The following is a 23,861-nucleotide window of genomic DNA, read 5'->3' on the forward strand; positions in this document are numbered from 1 at the left end:
TTCCTCTTTTAGCCATTAAGTTTCCCACTATAAAACTATCATTTTAGAGGAAAGATGGGAATTTTCATAAATGCTGTTGCACATTTTCCCTTTCAGTAGAAATTTTATTACCAATTATAACTTACATGTTAAGTGCACTCCACAGAACAATCCCAGAAGCCCTTGAGCCCTTTTATCTTAAAAGTTGTTTAAAACAATTCCACTGGTAGCAAGCTACTGTAACATACAATTTCGTGGAAGAAGGGAAAACCCTTTTCGAACATCATCAGTACTGGACAGCACTAATTCACTCACTCTTTAAATCATTTGCTGGGGACTGACCCTTTGGGCATTGCAGCCTTTCCAGCCTGTGTAGCACCCACCTGCTTTGAGTCACCATTTAAAAGATCTGTAGTCAATCATGATTTCTAGCGTCAACATATCAAGCTTCAATAAATTACTCTTCTGAAGATCAGCTCTGAGGTAACATCTTGTTTTTCTTAAGTCTGCAGATATTCCAGCTGAACAGGTGAAACAGAACTAAACAGAGAAGTGCCAATGTAATAGGCTCTTCCAAATTATCCAGCATAACTTAGATAGAAACAAAGCAAACAACTGTTTTTATTTTCAGTAATATGCATACATAATTACATACAAAATCAAAATGTAATCAAGTGTGTACAAAGTTCAAATTGTTCTTGCATAAAATTTTCAAATGAAGCAGTATTAAAACCTGAAGCCACACACAACTAAACTGCTTTCTAGCTACCTATTTCCTCTACTTCATTTTAACTTGTCTGCATCACTTGGAAAGACAAAATGAGCTGTCAGCATAAATCACACTTTTCACTGTGACAATCATCATGTTATCAGTCTCCCTGAAACAGGAAACTAAGATAAGAGGTAATTAAAATATCAAAGTCAAGGAAAAAGAACATTATTTTAAGTTTACTTAAAGAGATCACTAGTCCTAAATACCAGAGTTTGAAGTGGAACTGAGGAACATCACTGGCTATGGTAGCTGAATTTGCTTTTTCTAGAGAAGCTGAAATTAACACTAAGCATGGGTCTTAGTCTACAAGACAAGTATTCATATCAATATAGCTGACAAACTGCAGTACTGTACACTCTGATCTCTGACAGTCATCCTGGCCAAAAACCTGTGGACAATGAACAAACCATAATGCTTTGCTTTTCTTAAACTCCTCTTTGTTCTACAGTTAATGACACTCTATGTTAGGGGCATTAAGAAATCAGAATTTTTTGGTAGAAGGTTAAAAGCAGTAAGTAGTAAAAGCAACTCTCTGTTACAGTGCTATGTTGACAATTCATACAGTAACACAAACACATACACCACAGCTGCCCTTAAGGTAACTTGATAAAATAAAGCAACTGAGGTAATTGGTGAATGACGGTATTGCCCCTGAATCCTGTTCCAGGTCATACTGCATGACTGCAGCAGAGTATCTTGAAAAGTCACACACAGGTTCCACAGAAAAATAATTATCTCAGGTTTAGAAGGTGCCACTCTAAAAAAAATAAAGCCTCGCAAGACTGTTCTAACATAGTGAATTAAGACCTAACTCTCAGATATAAAGAACATTAATTTTCAACAACATCAGTTTAAATATTTGATTTTCAATTGGGATGGCAAGTCCTAAAACTTGGGCCATATCAATGGTAAGTGAAAGGATGCTGTGTGAAACATACAATCACAATTTCTTAAAATGTACATTACAAGCTATACAAAATACATCATTTTACAGAGTAGTTTCTATACAACAGGAAGGAGAAACTATGCCTTGCCCCAGAAATCCTTCCTCTTCTGAGCTCGTTCCAGTATTTGAGATGCAAGAGAACTAGATGCTGCCGAGCGAGCAGAAATCTGAGACAACCTGTCATCTGTGGGAAAAGCAAGAAGGGAAAAAAGTACATAGGAAGATTAAACATACATATTCAAAAACAGCTGACATTTTTTGAGTAATTTTTATGCTCTCTTTCACAATAGATGCTAAAACAGTAACACAATACACTTCAATTCAATTACTTGTCAACGGACATGCTGGAGAAGAACCTCACAAGGAAGCCTCTAGTATGTTAGGTAAGTTTAAGAGAGTTAGGTGCCCATCTCTTGAGAAACTCCAGAATGAGACACCTGTGTTCACCTGGGAACTGCCCAATTCTCCAAGTCATCTTGATCTTTGCTCTACTGTGTCAGAAGACCTCAGAAACTGTTCCTCTGCCACTGAAATCTATATAGACTAGACTCTGGTAATGACATATTCTTGAAAGAAACCCACTGCTTCAATCAAAGCAGACAACCTTAGAATAATATGACTAAAATATCAGAACCCATGTTGCGAAAAAGAGTCCTTCTGTGCCAAATCGAGCTAGTGTGCCAAAAGCTGCAAAAAGGAGCATGTCTTCTGAAGAAAACAGAAGTTTGCCAAAAAGAGAAGAAGCAGGCTTTAGAATTATACTTTTGAAGGGTCTTCCTTTTGAATACAGGGTCCATTTCACACACAGTAAAGCTCCTAGAACTAATTGGTCTTGATATTGTTTGCCTGATAAAGCACATCACAGATCTTTAACAGCATTATTAAAATATTGCTACAGGTCTGTCAAGATGCTCTCTACAAAAAAAAGACCTTAATTACACCCATTCTCCTGCAATGGATCAGAAAGAACTGCATCACTAGCTTCCAGACCCCTCAGCAACAAAAACAAATCCAAGAAAAATTTCCTCAATGCAATCCAAATAGCGCCAAGTATTCTATCAGTGTTTGAATTATCTTTTCAGCAAAGTTTCTAAATTCTAAATTCTTAAAATACAGTAATCCTAATAGCCTGTAACAGGATCACACACTATGTATAGCAACTATATTCCCATGTGAGAGAAAACTGTGAACTGCACTTCTGCAAAGCAACATGTCGTTGGAATAACTCCCAAGTTTGAACCTGAATAAATATGAACAAATATGGGGATACAAAACATCTGTGAGCTGGTACATTTCACCAGCTTCTGCAAGTTCATACACTATCATTCAGATCACAGGGAAAAATAAAAAAGAAAGAGCAGCTACAGCATTTAATCTGCGTGCAGCAATCTGTGCACAGCAAGCTGCAGAGTACAGGATTTTGCATGTTTTATAAAGTTGCACAGAAGCTTGGCTGAGCCATCTGCATCACCCACGTATTTTTCAGCCAACTGCAATGAGTAAAACAGAGAATCAGTCTGAACCTTGGTTAAAACCCAAGGAGCAAAGAAACACCAAGGGGTACAGAAACAAGCTTTTGGTTGCTCTGGGGTATAACTATAAATAAACTGCAATCAGATATAAACCTGCTCTGCCCATACTCTGAACCAAACACAACTGATTACAACTGGCACAACACCACACCAGGCTCAACCTCAGACACCACACTAAGAAAAAGTGTATGGCAGATACACTGCCCTTGGTTGACTCATGCTACTGAAAGAGTTTATTTGTGTCTGCCCACAAAAAGCCCAAGAAGTTGCAGCTGTGCAATGGGTGCTCTCATAGATTAACTTTAAAATAAATATTTTTAGAAAAGAAAGGCCAAAATAGCAATCAGAATAGCAGCATGCCATAAGCACCCCAAACACACTGAGCAAATGACAGGTGGGAAAATTAAAGTCAGAGGCATCATGTTATGTTGCACATCTGGGGCTAAATTCTCCCATGCAAAACCTTTATCTTAAAGTTTGCAGGACCTTTAAAATTGCAACCAAAGTTAGTCCAGCCACAATTTGGGCTGTGTTACAGTTGACTTTGGTTGCTATCAACACAAAGGCTTAAAAATGTGTAGGCAGGAAATAATTTTAGGTATGGAACTAAGCAAGCTATAGTAACCATATCAAGAGCCACAATGGTCTATTAATTTTCTGCCACATTTAATGTTTTATTCCTATTACCTTCTACATTCAGATTCATATTTCAGATTGCTAGGTTGATGAAAATACAATGTAGTTATTCAGGCAAACACATAAACCACTATTGTTTACTGCATTCAGAAACATCTCACATTCATGCAAAAGTTAAAATTTATTTAGGTTACATACATGATATACAGTAATACTTTGGGACAAGAAATACCTTCATCATTATGGTTTCTTTCCCGAAGAGGCAATTGGAAAGTTCTCACTTTTGGATTGCCAATATTGCCTACAACAAGAAGTCAAAAGGCATAGTTTTGAATAATTTCAAAACAGACTAAGGATAATATCTCATTTTAGAACATTTAAAAATGTTGCAACATTATTTCCAAAACAAGAGTCTTATACATAGCACACAAAAAAAAATTCTACCAGACTGCTTTACCCTGACTTAAGACAATCTTGCTTCACTGCATTCTTCTCAAGACACCGTTGTTTAGTACATGTTACAAGTCACTTAATGAACTTCACTCAAGGTGCAGAACTAGAAACCAGCACCCATTCTAATATTTCTGAGGAAATTCTCTGCATTTCATCTTCCCAATTACCTTACAACTACTTGTTCTGATCTAGAACGGAAATACTACTTTTTAGCTCATCTCTGTAATCAAAGACCTGTGGGACCTTAAGCAGCTATAGAAAGTCTTTCTGGAATGGAGACTAAGTGGACAAAGAGTCTTTTTTTAATCAAATTTACATCCCCAGTACCCTTAAACATTGTTATAAACTTTTGAAATGCTTCAATACAAATCCCTCCTCAGCCAAGAAAAGGTTTTTCTCAATATCCAATAAACCTTCTAAAGAAAGCTTTCTAGTTTCCTTATCCCACAGAAATAATTTTAAGGAGCTTACCTCTCATAAATCCACGACTCTTTCAAAATAATACTACATCATAAAGGTACTACTTCCACACTGCAGTTAGCAACTGCAGCTGGAAAAGTGTCACACCATCCAGTTGCAGCTTAAGTATTAAAATTTAGAGCTGTTCATGCTAAACCAAATTATTCCCATGACTAGTATTTATTGAAATTAATAAAACAAAATCAGACAACAAACTGATCCCTGTAATACAGTAGTATTAGTGGAATCTGAAACTAAGGTGGATATCATGCACATTTCCTCATAGAAACCAACCAACCAACAATACAGTTAAAAAGCTTTTGTTTATAAAGAGCAGATTCTTTATAGATACTATAAGGCAGCAAGTTCAGCACCTCTAGGCCTAAGCAGTGCACAACAATCATTTACATCCTGCATCACTATAACACAGATTTAATAAACAAAACCCACCATTATGCTGGAATTCTGGATCCTTAAGAGTCCCTTGAATACGATGAGAGGGACTCCAGCAAGGCACAGAGCACCTTTTTGCTGATTTTGACTGCTCTTGATGGGCTGAAGTAAGAGGAACTTGCTCATCAGCAACCCTGTTAGGAGGCAACTGATCCCGTCTAAGTGGCAGAGGATCCACAGTTCCCAGCCCAGCAGGTGCAGAGTTAAAGAGTGAAGTGGCTTCCATTTTCACATTAGGCTACAACATAATAGAAAGGAAAAAAACGAAGGATCACAAAAGCACAAAACCACATCTCATACACAGCCTCCAACTACAGATTCTCAAATATGCAGCAAATGTTGACTTTGCACTATTATACTTCTCATTCAAGTACTAAAAGAAAAAGCATTCCAAGCCTGTGAGTGTGAAGAAAATCTGTTCTTAATAAAAAGTGTTTAACATGGACTGATAGTAATCTAATCAGGTCAAATCAAGAGGTTATTTTCTACAACTGTGATGTTTTCGATTTTATAACAACATAACCAACTTCTCATGCAATTCTGTCTGCTTCTATTACTTCAATTACTACAGAGGATGTATGCAATTAAATGGCAGCTCTCTTCGTACAACACAGCGCAAGCAAAATTTGACAAAAATCTATCAAAATTTTGAGGATAACAACTCCTAAATGTTCCTATTTTTCTTTTAATAACCACTCAAGCTACAAAGTAAAAGCAACACAAAAGTAAAGGAAAAGAAATGTGAAACTATTATGGCACATTAACCTATCTTTTACGTAAGCACCCAACCTCTCTGTCTTGGAGAGAGCATGTGATCTCAAGCAATCTGGAGTTGTGCCCTATGTCAATGGCTACAATAACATTAAGAGGAAATCCTACTGGCAACCTTTTTATTTTTCTGTAAATGGATCCCATGCATTTAGCCAAAGAAGCCAAAGTGAAGCACATCTAATCTCACTCCAGTAGTCTCAACTCCTTTGTCTGACACCCCAAAAAAACTATGCATACAGACATGACTTCTTTAGTTACAGATATTAACAACCTTAAGACAGCAATTAACAATTCAAGAGAAATATTTCTTAAATAAATTATTCATTATCACTTAAAAAGCACATTCCTGAAATTCATAATGGTAACTCTGTTTTCTAGCTCACCTGGAAGGATCTTTTTTTTGTAGGGTTTGTTGCTAAGTTTCGCTTTCTCTGAGGTGAAGATGACTTGAATTTTGGAGCAGACACCAGAACAGTACTTCCTATTGTATTGCAAAAGATGAAAAATGCCTTGTTAAATTAAATAACCTAATAAATTCATCCAATTACATTTTTTTTCTTTAGTTCTTGAAATACTGCTTTGCATTTAGAAGTCTTTTTTTTACCAACAGCTGGGGTAGTGCCATCATGATGAGTCCTTGGGGTCCTGCTGCCTCTCCTTGAGGATTCAGAAGAATCTGACACAGCTGCAGAAGTGTTCAATATAAAGGCATTCTCACTGAAAAAAAAAAGAATAATGATTAAAGGATTAGCTAAGGAAGGGCTCAGGAGCCTTGCAATCAAGCTTTCTGTGTCCAATCCACTCCTACAATGAAACCTAAGGCAAGACAGTTAAGGCCTTAACACCCAGCAGCCTGTAGCTAAAACATTTGCTTACCAAGGGCAGTCCTGGATTCCAGCCCTTAAGCCTCAATTTCTGTATTTTAAACAGTCTCAAGCTATAAATCCAGGCTCCCTTTGTCCTGAAAAATCCCGAGTTTATTGCTGCACAATACAGAGGCTCAACAGGACAGCTGGAAAACTCTGAACCCAGAAAAACTGAATATGGTTGCTGCCTTAGAAATGGGAGTGTGGTTTGACATTCTTCACTCAATGTTGTGGAACTGAAGTCAAAGATCCCAAATTTATGTAACTGCTATAGCCCCTAGGTTATTAAATACACATCCTGATATTAATATGTATATATATATATATCATACTTTGTATTTGTATATATAATCTACATCAGCACTACCACTTCAGTCTTCTGCCTCCAGGTGCATTTCAAAAGGAGGTGGAAGCATAGCCACCATGCTGAGAAACCTGATTCTATCAGGACATGATAGACACATCTAGGCAAAGAATTCCTCATTTCTAGCTCTCAAGAAGGTGTAACATGCAAGCATTAAGCTGCTCTGCATGGCTGAGTCCAGTGCACATCCCAGAACACACAGAACCCCACTGCAAGATGACAGAAAATTGACAATGTCAATCAGAGACATCTATGAACTAGACTATTTCTAGAATTAAACAGAAACTTAGAAAGGTTTCTAGATGATGGTTTTGAAAGCCTGCATTTAATATCTGTTGGAGTCTAACATCTCCTTTTTTTTTTTTTTTTTTGCCTGGTTTGAATACACGGTATTATCCCAAATGGAGACAATTACAGTTTCTTACCTTTGATGAGTGCTGCAACACCAAAGATAAAATGCAATGAGGAACATAAATGTGCAGCTGACATGGTTACAAAGGTCAAAGCTACTCAGAATTAAATGTCTATCAAACTAAAATATTGTTCTACAAAAAAGGTATGCAAAATTTGCACAGTAAAAAGCCAGAGAGGTCTGAAACTAGATACTATGTGGATCTCTCAAATGTCACATACAGTACTATGCACATTCTGAGCTGATCTCCCATTATCTGCATATACCCCTCCATATTTTTCTCACCCATGTTTAGTAACATAACCACCGGTCATTACAGGATATTAGCTTTTTTCTTCATCCTATATCCTTTACCTTTGTCCATGAAATCTTTTAAGACAAACAAATGCCTAACTACAATATCAGCATGTATCCTGTCCTATCAAATTCCACACTGTCAACTTGAAGCAAATCATGAGTTTTAATTTTCACTAAACTTGGCTGCTGTGTAATGAAGAGTCTACTCAATGTAATAAGAGGCCCATACTGCATATTTCATAGTTTTGGAGAAAAACATTAGAATCATTCATGAGTCTACAAACTCCTGTCTTGCAAGTTAGAAATGCAGTATTTTTAATGATAGGTCCATTTCCATAAACCAGCTCATAAACTCAGCTTTTTTTAAACCTTCTCATTCTTTATCATACTGTTCAAACAGAAGTGCTACCACACCAATTTACACCCTGTTAAATACAAAAAGTATTTAATCTACAATTTTCTGATGTGCTAGTGAAAATACACACACACGTATGTACGTGTGTATATATATGTGTGTATATATATATATATATATATCCAAAAAAATGTTCATGTTTACCCTTCAGTTTTCTCATTTTCTTTAGCATCCTTATTTTCTTTTAATTGCTGGGCCATGACTGCAGCCTGTTCATCTGGCCTTTCTTCCTCTTTCTCTTCTGTTGATTGTGGATTTTTTCTTTCTTCAGTACCTTCTTGTTCATCCCAAACTAAACGTCTTTTGACTGGAACAGCTAAAGCATCTGACGTGTCTTTGTTTGTGCTGTCCTGATGCGGTTGTTCTCTGGAGTCAGGCTGCTGTAGCACTTCAGGGCTTGGTGCAGCTTCTTTTTCAAAAACACTGTATAAGAAAGAACACTGCATTTTGTATCACTGATTTGCACAATATACATGTGTCTGTATAGAACACACTCATCCAATTCAGTTCTTTTCAAGAAGTACAGCTCACACATTAAAAAGTTGACATGCTGAATGGTTAAATTGCCACTGCAGTTTCATCTGATGCCTAAGTACATCCCATTTTCAAACTAGATTTTATGAAGACTCTTTCTATACTACTGTTTCCAAAAATGCAATGCAAAATAGGGCTGTATTTTCAATTTAAACAGCAAATTAGATTATGAGAAGGGCTCAAAAAACAACTATTTCCATACAAGCCTATATTCAACATTGTGCCCAGTTTCAAAGCTGCAGAATAACAGGCAGGAATGACGACCTTACCCGGCAAGATCTAGTGCTCTGATGTTGTTGCTGATTCCTTCTTCTGAACTGGAAGTTGAGGACACATCCCAAAGACTGTTATTATCTGATAGGATCTGATTGAAATGGTATTTGGAGAAGTGTGTTCCCTCTACTCTTTGCCTGTAAGCCTTCGCTCTTTCTCGAAGCTCTCTCACCTACATGTACATCAAGGTTTCATAAGTTTCACAGTTGTTTAAACTTCACTATTAGGCTACTATAAATATTTGCATTAGCTAATGGCAGCTAGAAGAGAAATGCAAGTTACTCACAACACAGGGCCAGCCACAGCACAAACACTGCATGCCACAGTAAATGTAAGAGGAAAGCAAAAATAATATATTTAAGTAAACATATATTCAGTAAGCATGTTTGAGCCATGAAGCCAAAGCAGAATTGTCAATTATTCATTCCTTGAGCACAGAAATGTATGCAGTAACTATGAGTAAGTTTAGTGCTGGATTCTAGTTTTTTCCATCAGTGGCCAGACACAGTGCTCCATACACTGAAAGAGGAACTTGGATGCAACCAACCTCCATATACCACATGGAATTTAGGGTGTTTTGAGATGCCTAAAGAAAAAAATACAGAGTTATTTTTAAATTTCTTATTTCTTCCTCTCAACACTCAAGAGCGATATTGTTATTATTACCTTTGTAACTTTACCTCAGTCTAAGTAAGAAATTAAATACTAAAAACCTGTCAACATAGCTCTATGCTGCCTCCCTGAGATTCAATAAAAAGCTCTCAAGTACAGTAAGCACTGGCATTCCACCAGTTTTTTGTCAAGCTTGAGGAAATTAATTTAGATTTCTAAACATCAACACTCAAAAATACATTCTATAAAGTCTCTAAATACATTCTACACTAATTTATGATAAATTCAAGCCAACAGATCTATGTGTATGTGTAATACTGAGTTTGTATGCTGCAAACACTGCAGCTGTCTCTAGCTAAATCAGTATTAGTGAAAAGTTGAGATTAATAAAGGAACTCTGGGTGCAAGACATAGTATCAAAATTATTCCTTCTAGGATATCAGTAACTGCAAGAATGAGATACAAAACTGTTCAGGTGTCAGTTCTATTCCAAAACAATGAAAGTGATAACCTCCCTCTTCAAACATTATGCACCATCGTTTTTACAGTTCAGACCATTTAAACACTTTCTGTCTTGTGTCCTTCACCCAAACACAATTAGAGTGCAGGGAGAAAAAGCTGAACCAATAGGTTTATGTTTAAATTATTAAAAATAACTTTATGATATAGTGTGAATTCTGACTTACTAAAAAATGCTCCATACAAAGCAAGTACTTTGTCAAAGAGCAGGAAAGTAATACTGACATTTCCTCTACCACATTTTCACAGCTTTTCTTTTTTATCCTTCCTTCATGCTAGATTTCACATCATTCCTACTGTTAAGAACAGAGTTAGTGGGCTAAACTCAGTTAATCCCACTAAAAGTAACTGGATGCAGCAGATGGATATCCAGCTAACATCCCACAATTTGACCCACTAAACTTCCAAAGAATAGCCCATTAAAAATATCTGCTTGTCATTTTCAGAGGAGAATTTCAAGTTTGATGTGCAAGTGATTTACTGGATTACTCACTTTAACTAGAAGAATAAAAAATTAATTATGATAGCCAGAACAGAAAGAATGCAAATCCAGAGCAACAGGGTTCCACAGGAGGAGGAGGAATACTAAGTCTCCAGTGAATTGTGAAGCACAAAGGACAACCATCTCCTTCAGCAACTCAGCAGGCAGCATTAACTCAGCAGGACACAGGCCCTGGAGAGTCCTACTGCAGTTATGAATTGCCCACATTAATTTTTCAAAAGCATAATAGGAAAAGACTTTTTTTTGTTCGACTACTCAAAAGAACCCTTAATAATAAATTGCAGAGAAGCAGCCTACAAGTAATCACTAATGGCTAAGGTCAAACCAGGATTGCATTATGGCATTTGCCTGTTTGGACTCAGAACTCCAGTAAGCCTGCTTTGGACAGAAAGTCACCCACATGCCAAGTAACCTCTTTCTAGTTTCCTGCAACTCCCTTTTCAGCAAGAAAATCTCTGTGGATAAGTCTGATGCACTCAAAACGTATCTTGAAAGTGTGGGAAATCTTTTATTTTTTCATACACTCTAATTAAATATGTAAAGTTGAACATCTATCCTCCACTTTCAGTCTCCCCATTCTTTCCCTCAACTGCACTGCAGTGACTCCTCCCAGCTGACCATGCCACAAACACACTGTATCCCGGGGCCCAGCCTTTAGTTGCCTACCAGCCAATTGCTCTTGAAGCTGAGCTTGCTCCTTATTGGTTTGAATGTTTCATGATGCAACATCAACAAATTAAAGTATTATATGCCAGAAAAATTACATAATAGCCTACAGAAACAATCAGCATACCACTTAAGCTGCATGCAGTAGTTCACAACTTTGTGCAATGTTAGTTACAGTAAATTGATGCATCTATCCATGTATATAAAAATTTAAACATTGATTCTTTTCAGTCCTCTAACGTCCACTTGAGGCTGTTTACACAGAATGGATTATGTCATGCATGCATACACGAACTCTATCTCATACTTTAATATGCTTTAAATATTGAGATCTATTTCTCATTGCATGTTTTGCATGTATTCTATAATTATTTATTTTTGCCAACAGGAAAATCACTTGCTAGATTAAATCTAGCAAGAAAACAAAAAACTGAAAGCTACCAGACTACTCCTGCAATTCTTAGAGAACCTTATTTTCAAAGAGAATCTACATTCACAAAGCCCAGCACCCTAGGACCATTTCTTCCAGTTCTACCTTCCACATCACCATGGACCAAACTGATGAGGAAACTCACATATCCAAGCATCTGTCACACAGGTAACAGCATAGTGTCTCACAAAGGCTCCCTCTATCAGCTGGGAGAACACTCTGTCAATTCATTGAAATCAGTGTTGCAGAGCGAGCTCTACCAGTTTTTTAACACACTATTAATGGTTTTGATTTCCTTGACTAATGCAGAAATCACACTTAATAATGCCAAAAAATGTGGTCTTGAAGCTACTAAGCATTTTCATCGTTCTGTCAAATGACTTCACGTAGCATAATATGGATTGTAATTGCTGAATAAACTAGAAGAAAATACACTGACTGAAACTGGCAAGAAAGGTTCTCAATTTTGTGTATGACAGAATTCAGTTGACTGCTTTGAACAAATTCACGCATGGTAAGCTAACAAACTGAGCCTGACCATCAAGCCAGCCCAGGCTGATATATGTTGTCCTTTTTGCTTTTATTTCCCTTGGAATCTCCTATCATTCAGCTCTGTATTTTGAACACTTCTGCTTGTTACAACTGGACTGAACGTCAAGAACAACATTATCTGTCACAAGAGACTCTGCTCTGAATGACCCTGATTGTATGGGAAACAAAACTTTACCGCACTTTGGAGGTCACATTAATATTTCTTTTAAGTTTCATCATCTCTTTCTTTTTCCCTATGTATTATACTGACTTGTCAGAATTACTTGTCTTTGTATACTCACCTTTGGGAGCTTGAGTCATTAGCATTACAATCTCAAAGCTGTATCTTATAAATACCACAATTCAAAGTTTTTGCATCTAAAAGTCAAAATACAAAGCATACTCAGGCTTCAGATTTTCTAAGAATACTCACCTGGTTGTGAGCTTTACTTTTAATACGAGACCAAACTCCATCTCTGTAGAAATACTGGGTTGGAGACAAAAATTTTGACCTATATTCAGTGTTCATCTTCCTAAGAAATCAAGAATGAGGAGAGAAAAAAAAGTAAAGTTTGATATGCAGAATACTCTTTAAGAGCACTTTTAAAGTTACTCAACAAGCATAAATATACTTGTACCTAAATGCCAGTGAGATGCAAAAAAACCACGCATAAACAACAATTCAAACCAACACAACTAGGAAAGCTGTGAAAAATACCCATTCACAGTTGGTGGTCCTTCAAGTAGTTACTCCTACTGTTTTTCTCCCTGCAACACTTCCACCAGAAGCTTTTGCCCTGACAGCCAATAAGCAGAACATAATACGCACATCAACCTCAATTACTTCAATGCAAAATGTGGGACCTTGATTTAAGTCACTGAAGAAGGTACGTTGAAGTAAAAATGCCTGTTTTGGCATTAATGTGTCTGAGACATTTCCTTCTATGAGCTCCACTTTAAAGGCACTCTGCATATGGGTGGGGTAAGCTGCTGGGGCTAGAAACATCTGACTGCCAGAATACTGGTCAGTACAATTCATCTATGTCCTAGTGGCTTCAATCTTCAAAAAGCCTCAGTACTTGAAAAGACGGGTTCATTTTTCCCTTCTGCCACACACATACAGAGAAAAATTAATATCATGTAACCTATAGTAGGCAGTAAGTAGTACTTCAAGTCCTTAAGCACTGAATTGTGGATGTATCAGCTTAAATCTAAAGATATTTTTGGATTTAATCACGCTTCAGAGCATTAGCAACTTAATTTTAATATATTCAGCACAGGGTGGAAAAGCCCTACTTTTCAATCCTTCTTCAGAAACAAGTCATAAAAGCCTGAAGTCAGGGAATAAAAAGAATCTTGTAAAAAGAAAAATATTAAGGTAAAAAAACCCTTTATATTCAAAATCTCTCTCAATATGTCCCTTTCTTTAAAGCTGACAGAAATCCTTCACTTTTGGTTGCAAAACCAAAATTAGCACAAAAACACAATAGTGCTGTGCCTCGATTCCATTTGCAGTCTGCCACAAAAGCAGGCCACACATTGCAACACAGCTTGCATTCAAGTAACAATCCTGTCTGCACATCGAGAACTTGCACATTTTGACAGCTATTTGCCCAGCGATTTTTTTAGGGAATTTTGTCTTGTGCTACTACACTGAAGTCGTAAGAGGCAGAAATTTGCCCTGAGATGAAAATAGCCACAGCAAACGATCAAGAATTTTGCAAATTACCCACTGCAAATTTGACTACGATCTACTGCAAAGAGTATGAAAACCAAATAGTTAAAAGTTTTAGCTATACTATATCCACTCACTTTTCCATAAACCAAATTTATTTCATCGAATTTTGGGTGCTCATTTTGTAACCAACTCCCAATATCCAACTGCATTCAGACAGGTAAGTCTCCTCTCCCATCTTTTATCTAATGCCCTAACACTGCCACAGAGAATGAAAGCAATTGCTAAGGCATACATTAAGCACAAACACAGGAGAGATGGATTAATCTATGCATTTTAAAGCCTATTTCTTGGCTTTTACTGCTCTTGACGTATCTCAGATGTGTATGAAATGGAAATTCAAGTTCAATTCTTGCAATGTAGGCATGTGGCAGAAATAAAAAGATACTTTGATAGCACTCAATAACATACAATTTCACTTCATTTCCATGCTTGCCAGATTACTCTAAACAGTAGATTTTTTTCCTTTTATCTCATGTGTTTGCTTTTGCTACTCAGGCACACAAAGCCTCACAGACCAGAATAAGCAGACATCAAGTACAATCGCCACAGTTTTAAGGCATGGAGCGGGCACAGTAGAAAAAGCAGTTTGAAAAGTGACTTTGTCTTCCAAAACACCTGTTGAAAGTTTAGCAGCAGCACTGCACTGATTCTATTTCATTCACGTTGTACGCGTTAATTACTGCACCACAAGGTTCAGTGGAACAGGGGAGGTTACAAAGCTTCCACTTCCACTGCCCAAAGAAGAGGATGGAAATTAATACCAGGTTTAGATGGACCCACAAGAAGCTCAATCTCAGCACTGCAAGGGGCATTTTCCCCTGCAACTAACTGCAGCATGGGTGTGGTTAAAGGTCCACAGTCCATCATTCTAAATACTGGGCTGCTGTACACCTACTCACTAGTCTAGGTTTTCCTGTTTTATACATACCCACGACTTGTATGTAAAGTGAGGGGCTTTGGACTGATATGTTGCTTATTATTTTGTTTAGGATGTTTCTGTTCTGATTTCCCTTGTTTTGCTGCATCTTCTGTTGGTTTTTGAAACGGTTCTTCCCTCTTACTCTAAGGCAAAGATAATTTTAAAAATACCACATTAGCTAACAATCTGAAAACCCTCATATTTCTTTTGACATCAAGCACTTGCAAATAGTTAATTTTAGTGTTAGTTGTTTGGAATATTTAATACAAACATCACATTCTTTTGCTAACACAAAAAAAAAAAAACCTAGCACTATGCCAAAGTTAAGATTGAGTGCAACATTCTGCTAGCTAGATGTCCATTTTGACCACTTTACAGAATTAATTCAACATGAAACACAGAAATAAAGTAATACAATATCTGCACATTCTAACCTGAGTGCAAAAGGCAAATTTCAAAATACTTATTTTGTTTTATGAATGTTTAGATTTATTTGTTTGGGTTTTACACCAAAGATATTTTTTCCTGATTATTTCATTCTTTCAGAAATCCAGTGCATGACTTCTGATTCTGCTAGAGATCTTCACAATTATTGTTCAAATTCAATTTTTAAAAAATTTAAAAGCCCACCAAAATCCCCCAAAAACTTTTTCAATATATTCATCAGAGATGAAGTATTGGTATAAACAACCAGTTTTTAGGCACCTTCACAAAAATTCCCTTCTCATGACTCCTCTTAATTCATTTATTAGTTGTTCTTGAAAAACGACGTGAACTTCCAATATAAAAAACAGATAAATGCTTCCTGAAAGCCTCAGGCTTTTCAAGCTTTCTTCCTATCTACTTAAAGAGGCAAAAGGGGACATAAAATTTCTCATCCCCAATAGATGGGATTTAAAGAACTGAGCAGGTCCGAGTTTTAAATGATAAAATCTCCAAGCCAACAATCCCCTCAGTAGCAGCAATGTCTTAGTTTAAGCCAAGGCACTGCCATGTTAATTACACCTTTTGCTCAGCAGTGGTCCCAATGAACACCCTGTCTGTCAACAGCCCTTTCTGCTCTATTAGCAACAGAGATGGGTAGTGAAGAGACTCAGATTAACTGGGAGCATCACACAGCCAGCACAACCCAGGCCAGAAGATTCCTAAAAAAACAGAATGACAGCTTTTTGGAACAGCTCCTAAGGGAGCTGACTCATAAAGGCAAGAAAAAGGAAGATGTATGCCCAGTGGAAGCAAGTCAGGTGACATGGAAACAATACAGAGCTACTGCTTGCCACTGTGGGGAGAAAATTCACTATCTCTGATTTATAGCATTCAAAAAGTTCCAGACCTCCTATCTAGCCCTACTGCACACCAAGACACAACACTGGTACCAACCAGAGCATAAATCAAAAATTTAGATTGAAGAAACTATCCTAATTACTAAAAACAAAGTGTTAATTGCAAACAAAAAAAAAAAAACACTTCAAAACTCAGAAACTTAAAACTTTTAACTGAAAAAAATGCTCTACAGAGGACCCACTGCAGAACCCCCAAAGAGCAGAGCTGTAAAGAATTCTTTTTGGACTTTACAGCAAAACCACTACTGCATCCAGTGTGACTAGCAACGCCAAATAATTTCAACCTAAACCCACCACCATATAGAATAGATCAAAACTGCAGAAGTACTACTAAAGCTTTTCTTTCTGGGAAGTATTTGCTTGTTAACACACCATAAATTCTTTCTCTTCTGAACCACCTCTCTCTTGTGGACTCTTAACAGGAGGAGACCCTTTGGAATTTCTCTCATATGCAGTTTCAGAAGTAATGGCAGGAGGTTTAACCGGAGGTATGGATTTCTTTGTGTTGCAAATCAGCTGAGTGGAAGGAAGAAGAAAAAAAGTGTGATTTATTTACCTTAAGGCTAAACTTTCAAAATCTGTTAACTTATTCACACAAATACACTCACTTACATATGAGCAGACAGACAGTTATCTCTACAAACACAGCATGTGTAGACTAATGAACTTCTAGGAGAAATTCAAGACAAATTTAAATACATTTAAGAGTGACCAAATCAGACACAGTTAAACCTGTGATCAAACACTTACTGAAGTCTACTATCAGAGGTTTTGTTTGTTTATTTTATTTTTTGTTCACCTTCAGAGCTGTATGTAGGATCATGGCTTTTTTAAAGGTATGCCACAAAACTTCCATCCGAGTCCTCAGCTCATGTCCTGTCCATAAGTAACAGAAAACTGCTCTGAGTTTTAGAGCTGGATGCTTACAGCTTGGGCAAATTAAAATCTACTCCTTTTCAATTAATACAGTACCATAAATAAAGGTAGAGAATTTGCCTATTATGTGGTCATGTATTATCTCCTCATGGGGTTACAAATTTCAAAGCTATGCCATATGTGAGAAGCATGTATTTTCCATAGATTTGCTATGAGAATTAAGGTCTGAGTTACAACCTAACCTCAATAACTTTGACATTTTCACAGAATCTCTTAAAGGGAAAGGGATTGTCAGTATTGAGGCATATTCTCAGTCGTATCAACAGTGAAGAAAAACAATTTGTTCATATGTGTCATTTTTATCATTAATTTTTCCCTAAATTCTACTTATCCATGGATGTATAGTGTCTATAGACTTAGTCTCACTGCTTCTTCTTCTTCTATGTAAACTGTGAAAAAAAATCTTCCTTCTGAAAAAAGCATTATGTTCACAAGCATTAATAATGAAATTATCAAACTGACTGGACACAGAATCAAATGGAATTCTCTTTGACTTTTTCCATAAGATGACTTTCTGGAAACTGCCTCTTCCTCAAAAGATCCTTTGGCTTCTCTATACTACTGTCACGTACTTCAGTCAGTTTTCATTGGATAAGGGGCTGCTGGGAAACATATCCTGCAGTAAATCCCCCTGCCTGGTATTCCAACAGAAAAAGAAAGGACAGTGATTATCTTACTTAACAACGTTTATTGCCTCTGAAAGACATTACTGAATAGATCCACCACCTGAGGATGAAAAGAGCACATTTCTAGGAATCCCACTAATGTATATGCTTCTAGTGAAGAAAGAGAAGGCAAATGCAGAAGTGCCTGTTTTACACTGCAGAATGACCAAAAGATTGAGCGTCCTAGGTCCTGATCCTAGTAACAGGTAACTGAAAACATAAAGCAGTCTCACACTCAGTTACTCTTTGTGGTCTCACCAGAAAAAGCAGTATTTTCAAGCCAACAAAACCCTAAAGCTCGTGAGATTTATTAAAACATCACAAGAGTATCTTAAAATCAGAAAACTCCACTTTTAAATATAAGTTGTTTTCATGAAAGAATAAAACACTAGAGAGACACACCTTAGGACTTAGAAGTGTATGTGCACAGAGATGGAGACTGAGAATAAGAAACTGGGCAACACAGATAAATTAATGCAAACAGAAGAACAGGACCCTGTTAGAAAGAATGAAATACAAGGCCTAAGGAGAACAAATACTTAGGCCTAACCACAATAAAGAATCACAAGGAAACAAACCCAATTAAGCTACACTTTTGTACAGTGAGAGAGAAAAAACACTGTATCAACATTGAAGTTTTGTACCCCCATTGAAAGAGAAAAAAAAAAAAAAAAGGAAATCTTTTTGAAAGGAAAACTTTGCTGATATAAAAGAAAGTATTAATTTGCTTTTTGGATTCTATAATGTTACCTGTTCAGCTGCAAGTATTGGTGACTTTTCATGAGGACTCTTCCAGACAAACTGGCTTTGATATTCAGAATTTCTGGGGATAATTAAGTTTGTTTTCCTCTGAAGGGCTCTGTGAAACTAACAATATAAAAAAAAAAAAAAAGGAAAAAATAACAATGATTGTTCCCTTTCCTACAATATTCTGCAACTCAAATATCTTTCAACACACACTTTTGAAGCAGTGGTTTGGGTTTTAGTTTCAAGAACAAAATCTATACATCATTGATTAAATCTTGTTTAATTGAAATCAGAAGTGATGACACATTCTGAAGATGCAAACGAAGAGCTAATTCTGTTGAATTAAATAGCACCAAAATCTGATCTCTAACATACTGTTCTCCCAACAAAGAAGCTACAAGAGAGTATCAAAACACAAACCCAAGGAAAGAGTTCAACAAGAGAGTCTGAGCCTGTGTGTGAAATTACTGTTAGTAATTTTCAGACTGGTCAATTTAAAAAAGGACCTATTCCCTTACCCCATTACCCATTTTTTCTGGTTCCTTTCTTGGAGGTGAAAATGCTTCATTTTGATTTAGTGCAGCTTCCGAGGGTGATTTCTTCATTTTGGTCTCTGCAAGGGCAAGAGCTATTTCACCACCAGAATCTACCACATGTGATTGAACTTTTGGGGGCAGTCTGGGTCCTTCTGGTGTTTCAAGTTTTTCCTGATTCACATTATTGTTGTTGTGGTCAGCGTGGAACTCTGCAGCTTCAGTTTCCAGAGGGTCATTCGAATCACAATCTGCTGTCCATTCAAGGGACTTCGAAATCTGTGGATTATGGTAAGGTACCCTTCTCTTGGAAATGAATTTTGGTTCTCTTGTGATTCCTGAGAAAAAGCCATATTAGATTTAACAGAAACATTCATTGATGACAAAGTATCACTCTGTAACAAGAATAAACTGAAAATTTATCATACAACTGATTACTAGAGAGCTTGGAGCAGTGACAGACTATGAATTATGGGCGTGGCTGCGAAATTCTGGGTTCTTTCCTATCTGTAAATTACTTGCTTTTCCACTAAAGAGACAGAAACATGGTGCCCCAGAACCATGTTGGATTAAACCCTATAAAGCAAAAATCCTGTGCAAATTGGTTCTGGGAGATGAACGACAAAACTCATACACCCAGTGAAAAGAATGTGGATAACACAGGTACAGAGTAACCAACCTGTGGAAAGTATGCTACGAGCACTTCTCATTGCACATGCACAACACACCTTGCTCAACAGGTTCCCTCTGATTGTGACAGATCTCTGTCCACTTGCAATTTAAGACCACGTCAGACAACTGACAACTTTTACAATATGAACACAAAACACATTTCCAAAAACAGAAAAATATTTTGCAACAAAGCCAAGTATCAAGTTACTTTAAGAATTGCTGAGTTTTACATAGGCAAGTGAAAATAAAACTACCCCACTATTTTAAGAGTATTGAACAACTGCATACATTTGAAGAGGAAAATCATACCAAGGAAATTGTAATCCACTTCAAAGAGCTCAACTACAATGGAAGAATTAGTGAAGCCCTTAACTGGCTGAAAAAAATATCTTCCACAAGAGAGACACTCCCATCCCATGAAGAAGCAATGTAAAAAGAGAGAACAACCTATGGTGAAAGGTATATAGAATGTCCATATGTCTGACTACACATACAGGATAGGAAAATCATTCCAGTGGAAAAGTAGCAGAAGGGCACTCCAAGCACCTGCAGCTGTCAAGTTCTTGCTCTAATGTTCCAAGTGATTCCTAAAATTGCCAGTTACGTCATTTAACAGGAAGAATTGTAAGCAAATTATCAGTAACAATCTGCAAATCCTATGAGGTCCCAAGAGTGACACTTAAAGATGTGTGTGTTTAAATGGCCAAAAAAGAGGTGGGAGTGAAAACTAACACAAATATGTAGAAAAACTACAGCAAGCATGCACAAAACTGCCATCAATGTGAGAAAGAGAAGGAACTGCTGTATGGCTACGGTATGAGTTTGTTGCAAGGCTTGTAAAATTTGCAGTTTGACGGGAAAATAAGCATAGGTTGTCATTTTAAAAAGAAGTCAGAATGCTTAGATGCTTAAGCGTTTCAGAATTCATAATGATTATAGTCTTCAATAAGAGGTATCCATACATAGATCCATGTGCTAGGGAAAGCAAGGTTAAAGAAAAATGTATTTTGCAGTAATGGAAGAAAGCAGTAATATATCTAAATCATAACTTCTAGCAAGATTAAATTATTTATTTAAGTGCCTTGACTTTAAAAAGCCTTCTTGCCAGTAGTCAGCTCTTAATTACAAGGCCGTAATTCAGAACACTAATTATTGTAGGAATGAATGCATTGCACTCTAATTACAGAGACTTCATAGTTCAGTTGCAGTGAACTGCACCGATTTTTTTTCACTCTGCCTTGCACCACTACAATAATTACTATTTTTTACTACTCCTTTTCAAAGCACTGCAGATGTCATCACTCTTCAGCTTACTTCTCTTCCTCAGCTCCCTACCTTGGCCTTTCAATCCAACTGCTATTTCCTTCTCATCTTGCATTCTAGCCCCACATTTCTCCATCATGATAACGTCTAAAATCCCTAAATCCCACACTACAGTATCACAGGTTTTTGCTGTAGTGGTTGACCTTCTCTTTCAGTTAGCTGTATGTGTAAGTTCATAACGATTTTACTTTATCAAACTTTGCTCCAATTTAGTCTCCCCTTAAAAATTGAATTTTATTTATTATTTTCATACATCGCAGATAACCCAATCCCACCCTCGACACACCCTAAATGGGTTAACACTGCACCTGTGTTTCATGTTTGGGTCGTAGCTTATGCTTTTTTTCTCCAAAGGTCTCTATAAGTAGCACTAATTGAAAGTTTCAGAGTAGCCATAAAGAACATGGAGTTCAAAAACATATTCTATCTAAACGATAACCAAGACTATACTTTTGATTATTAAGTGCACAAACTGTAAACACTACCAGTTCACCGTGGGCATGCACTCATCACAGCGAAATTTTCGGGGCCTGGGCTGCAACCAAGGGGGCACTTACCAAACTGATCCGACCGAAGTCCTGCCCACAAGGATTTCTGCTGCTGGGACGGGCTACAAAGCTCTGGGCTTCTCCACTTGAAGTTTCTCTTGTATTCACTCAGCCCCTACAGCAAACAGAAAGGAGTCTGTCAAGCCACCGGTGCATCTGCTGCTTCACCGCTCCTGCAGTAACAAATCTCCGAAGGGGGAAACACCAACACGCTGCTGCAGGATGAGCTAAGCTGGCAGGTTGCCCTTCATCTTCCAAACCCACCCCCGTCGGAGAACAAAAAGTACTGCTGAGAAAACGTGGAAGCATTTCACGCACCAAAAAAAAATTAATATAAAATGTTAAGAAACCCAAACCAAAAACACGCATCGTGTGCCTTCAAATGAACGGTTTCAGGAACAAACACAGCCTGGACCCGCACGACACAACTCCTTCTGTCTTGACTGGCCGGTGCCGTGGAACCGGGGCCTTCCCTTTCCCGCTACCCCAGGACCGGCCGCAGCCCCGCTCCTGCCGCCCCCGAGCCCGCGGCCGTGCCCGGCCCGCCGGGTCCCGCTCCCGTTGGGCTCACCCTGAACCGCACGGGCATGGCGGAGCTGCGTCCACCGCTCCGCCGGGGCCCGGGCCAGGCCGCCTCCCCTCGGCCCGCCGGGCGCCTGCGCGGCCGCTGCCCAGGGAGGGCCGGGCCGGGCCGGGCCGGGCCGCTTCCCCTGCCGGCCCTGCCCGAGGGCCATGGCGGCAGCCAGCTCCGGCGCTGTCGCCGCGGTGTGCACAGTAACAGGTCGGCTGTGCGGCCAGCGCTGTGTGTGGGGGGGAAGCACAACGCGGAGACACCCGGTGCTAATGCACCGCAAGGCCTGGGGGAGCTTCGGCGTCTGGTTACAAAAAAAAAAAAAAAAAAAAAAAAAAAAGAAAAATAAATAAATCACGTGTCCACGCATGCAGCTCTTTGTTGCTACAAAAACAGCGTTTCGAGAAAGGGAACAACAACAACAAAAAAGTTTCCTACCCTTCCGGAGCATCTGCGATGGCGTGGCAGCTGCCGGTCCGCCTTCGCCACCTCCCCTGACCTCGCCGCCCGGTCGGGAGATCCTAATCCACCTTCTTGTTCACATCTTCCCTCGGGGGTCGCTTTTCTGACTGCCTTTCCCCGGCTAATCTCCATCCTGACTGGTTTTGACTGTATCGCGTTAAAGAGAACGGAGAGGGTGATAAAAACGCAAGTGCACAGACGGACGTTCCGCCCCAGGACAGCCCGGACGGGGTGTTTGCATTCCCTGTTGCCCGTGGCTGCCCGCCCTCCCCGTGTTCCCCGTCACCAGCGCCTGTTCTGGGCAAAGCTGCTCCACCAGGGCTTTGTCACCTGTGCAGAGCGCCCTGCCGGGCACGGCAGCAATGTCAGTGCCGGACCCACTCACCCAGGCGGAGTTTGGGTCCGCTGGGACCCTGCACAATGGGGAGCAACTATTTTTTACTGTCGACATGAGACAGGGGAGAGCACCAATCTATAAGGAAAAGCTTGCGAGCTAAGTAAAATGTTCTTCTGCGGTGTGAACAGCGGGGGGGGGGAAACAGAAAAAAAGGGGCTGCACCGATAGTGTTTTGAAGTTTCACACATCTTTATTCATGAATTTCAAGATCAAGACAACAATGTTGGTATCATTTACTTGCCGATTACACTTGAACTGCTAGGTCCACCATAAAAAGTTGTTTGTTCTGTTACTACAGTGATTTATTTCATAATGTTCAATCAGGTCTACTTCAGTTCATTTTCTAAAGTAATGTGCAAACTTGCTACAGAATGTGCAAAGCCAGCTGGCAAAAAAAAAAAACAATGTTCAAAATGCATATTCCAGGTTTGCCAGGAATCTTTCCTCTTTGATATGTATGGAAACTAGGCCAAACATAATTTCCGTATGTTTTTAGGATGTTTTTCATTTACCAATCTACAGTGATGCATTTATAAATGGTTTGGGGCTGTCTGAATTTGGAGATGGGTTTGGTACTTTAGTGCA

The 23,861-nt window shown here is 38.4% G+C and overlaps 1 protein-coding gene across 2 annotated transcripts; it reads right to left on the reverse strand.

Annotated features, from left to right (window-relative positions):
- Positions 1 to 586: 586 nt before the first annotated feature.
- MDM1 (Mdm1 nuclear protein) lies at positions 587 to 23,002 on the reverse strand. Of its 2 annotated transcripts, XM_062492008.1 has the most exons (15): positions 22,418 to 23,002; positions 21,856 to 21,961; positions 19,289 to 19,641; positions 18,774 to 18,890; positions 16,795 to 16,938; positions 15,089 to 15,222; positions 12,856 to 12,955; positions 9,710 to 9,748; positions 9,159 to 9,334; positions 8,500 to 8,778; positions 6,606 to 6,718; positions 6,385 to 6,482; positions 5,228 to 5,468; positions 4,098 to 4,166; positions 587 to 1,881 (listed from the first exon to the last, which is right to left on the reverse strand). In XM_062492008.1, the coding sequence occupies exons 1-15, from the start codon at positions 22,433 to 22,435 to the stop codon at positions 1,775 to 1,777; spliced, it is 2,094 nt and encodes a 697-aa protein (XP_062347992.1). In that variant the 5' UTR covers positions 22,436 to 23,002; the 3' UTR covers positions 587 to 1,774. The 2 variants fall into 2 exon arrangements, with proteins under 2 accessions (XP_062347992.1, XP_062347994.1); XM_062492010.1 differs by lacking the exon at positions 9,710 to 9,748.
- Positions 23,003 to 23,861: the final 859 nt, after the last annotated feature.

The sequence above is a fragment of the Cinclus cinclus genome, chromosome 4, assembly GCF_963662255.1.
Source record: "Cinclus cinclus chromosome 4, bCinCin1.1, whole genome shotgun sequence".
NCBI lineage: Eukaryota > Metazoa > Chordata > Aves > Passeriformes > Cinclidae > Cinclus > Cinclus cinclus.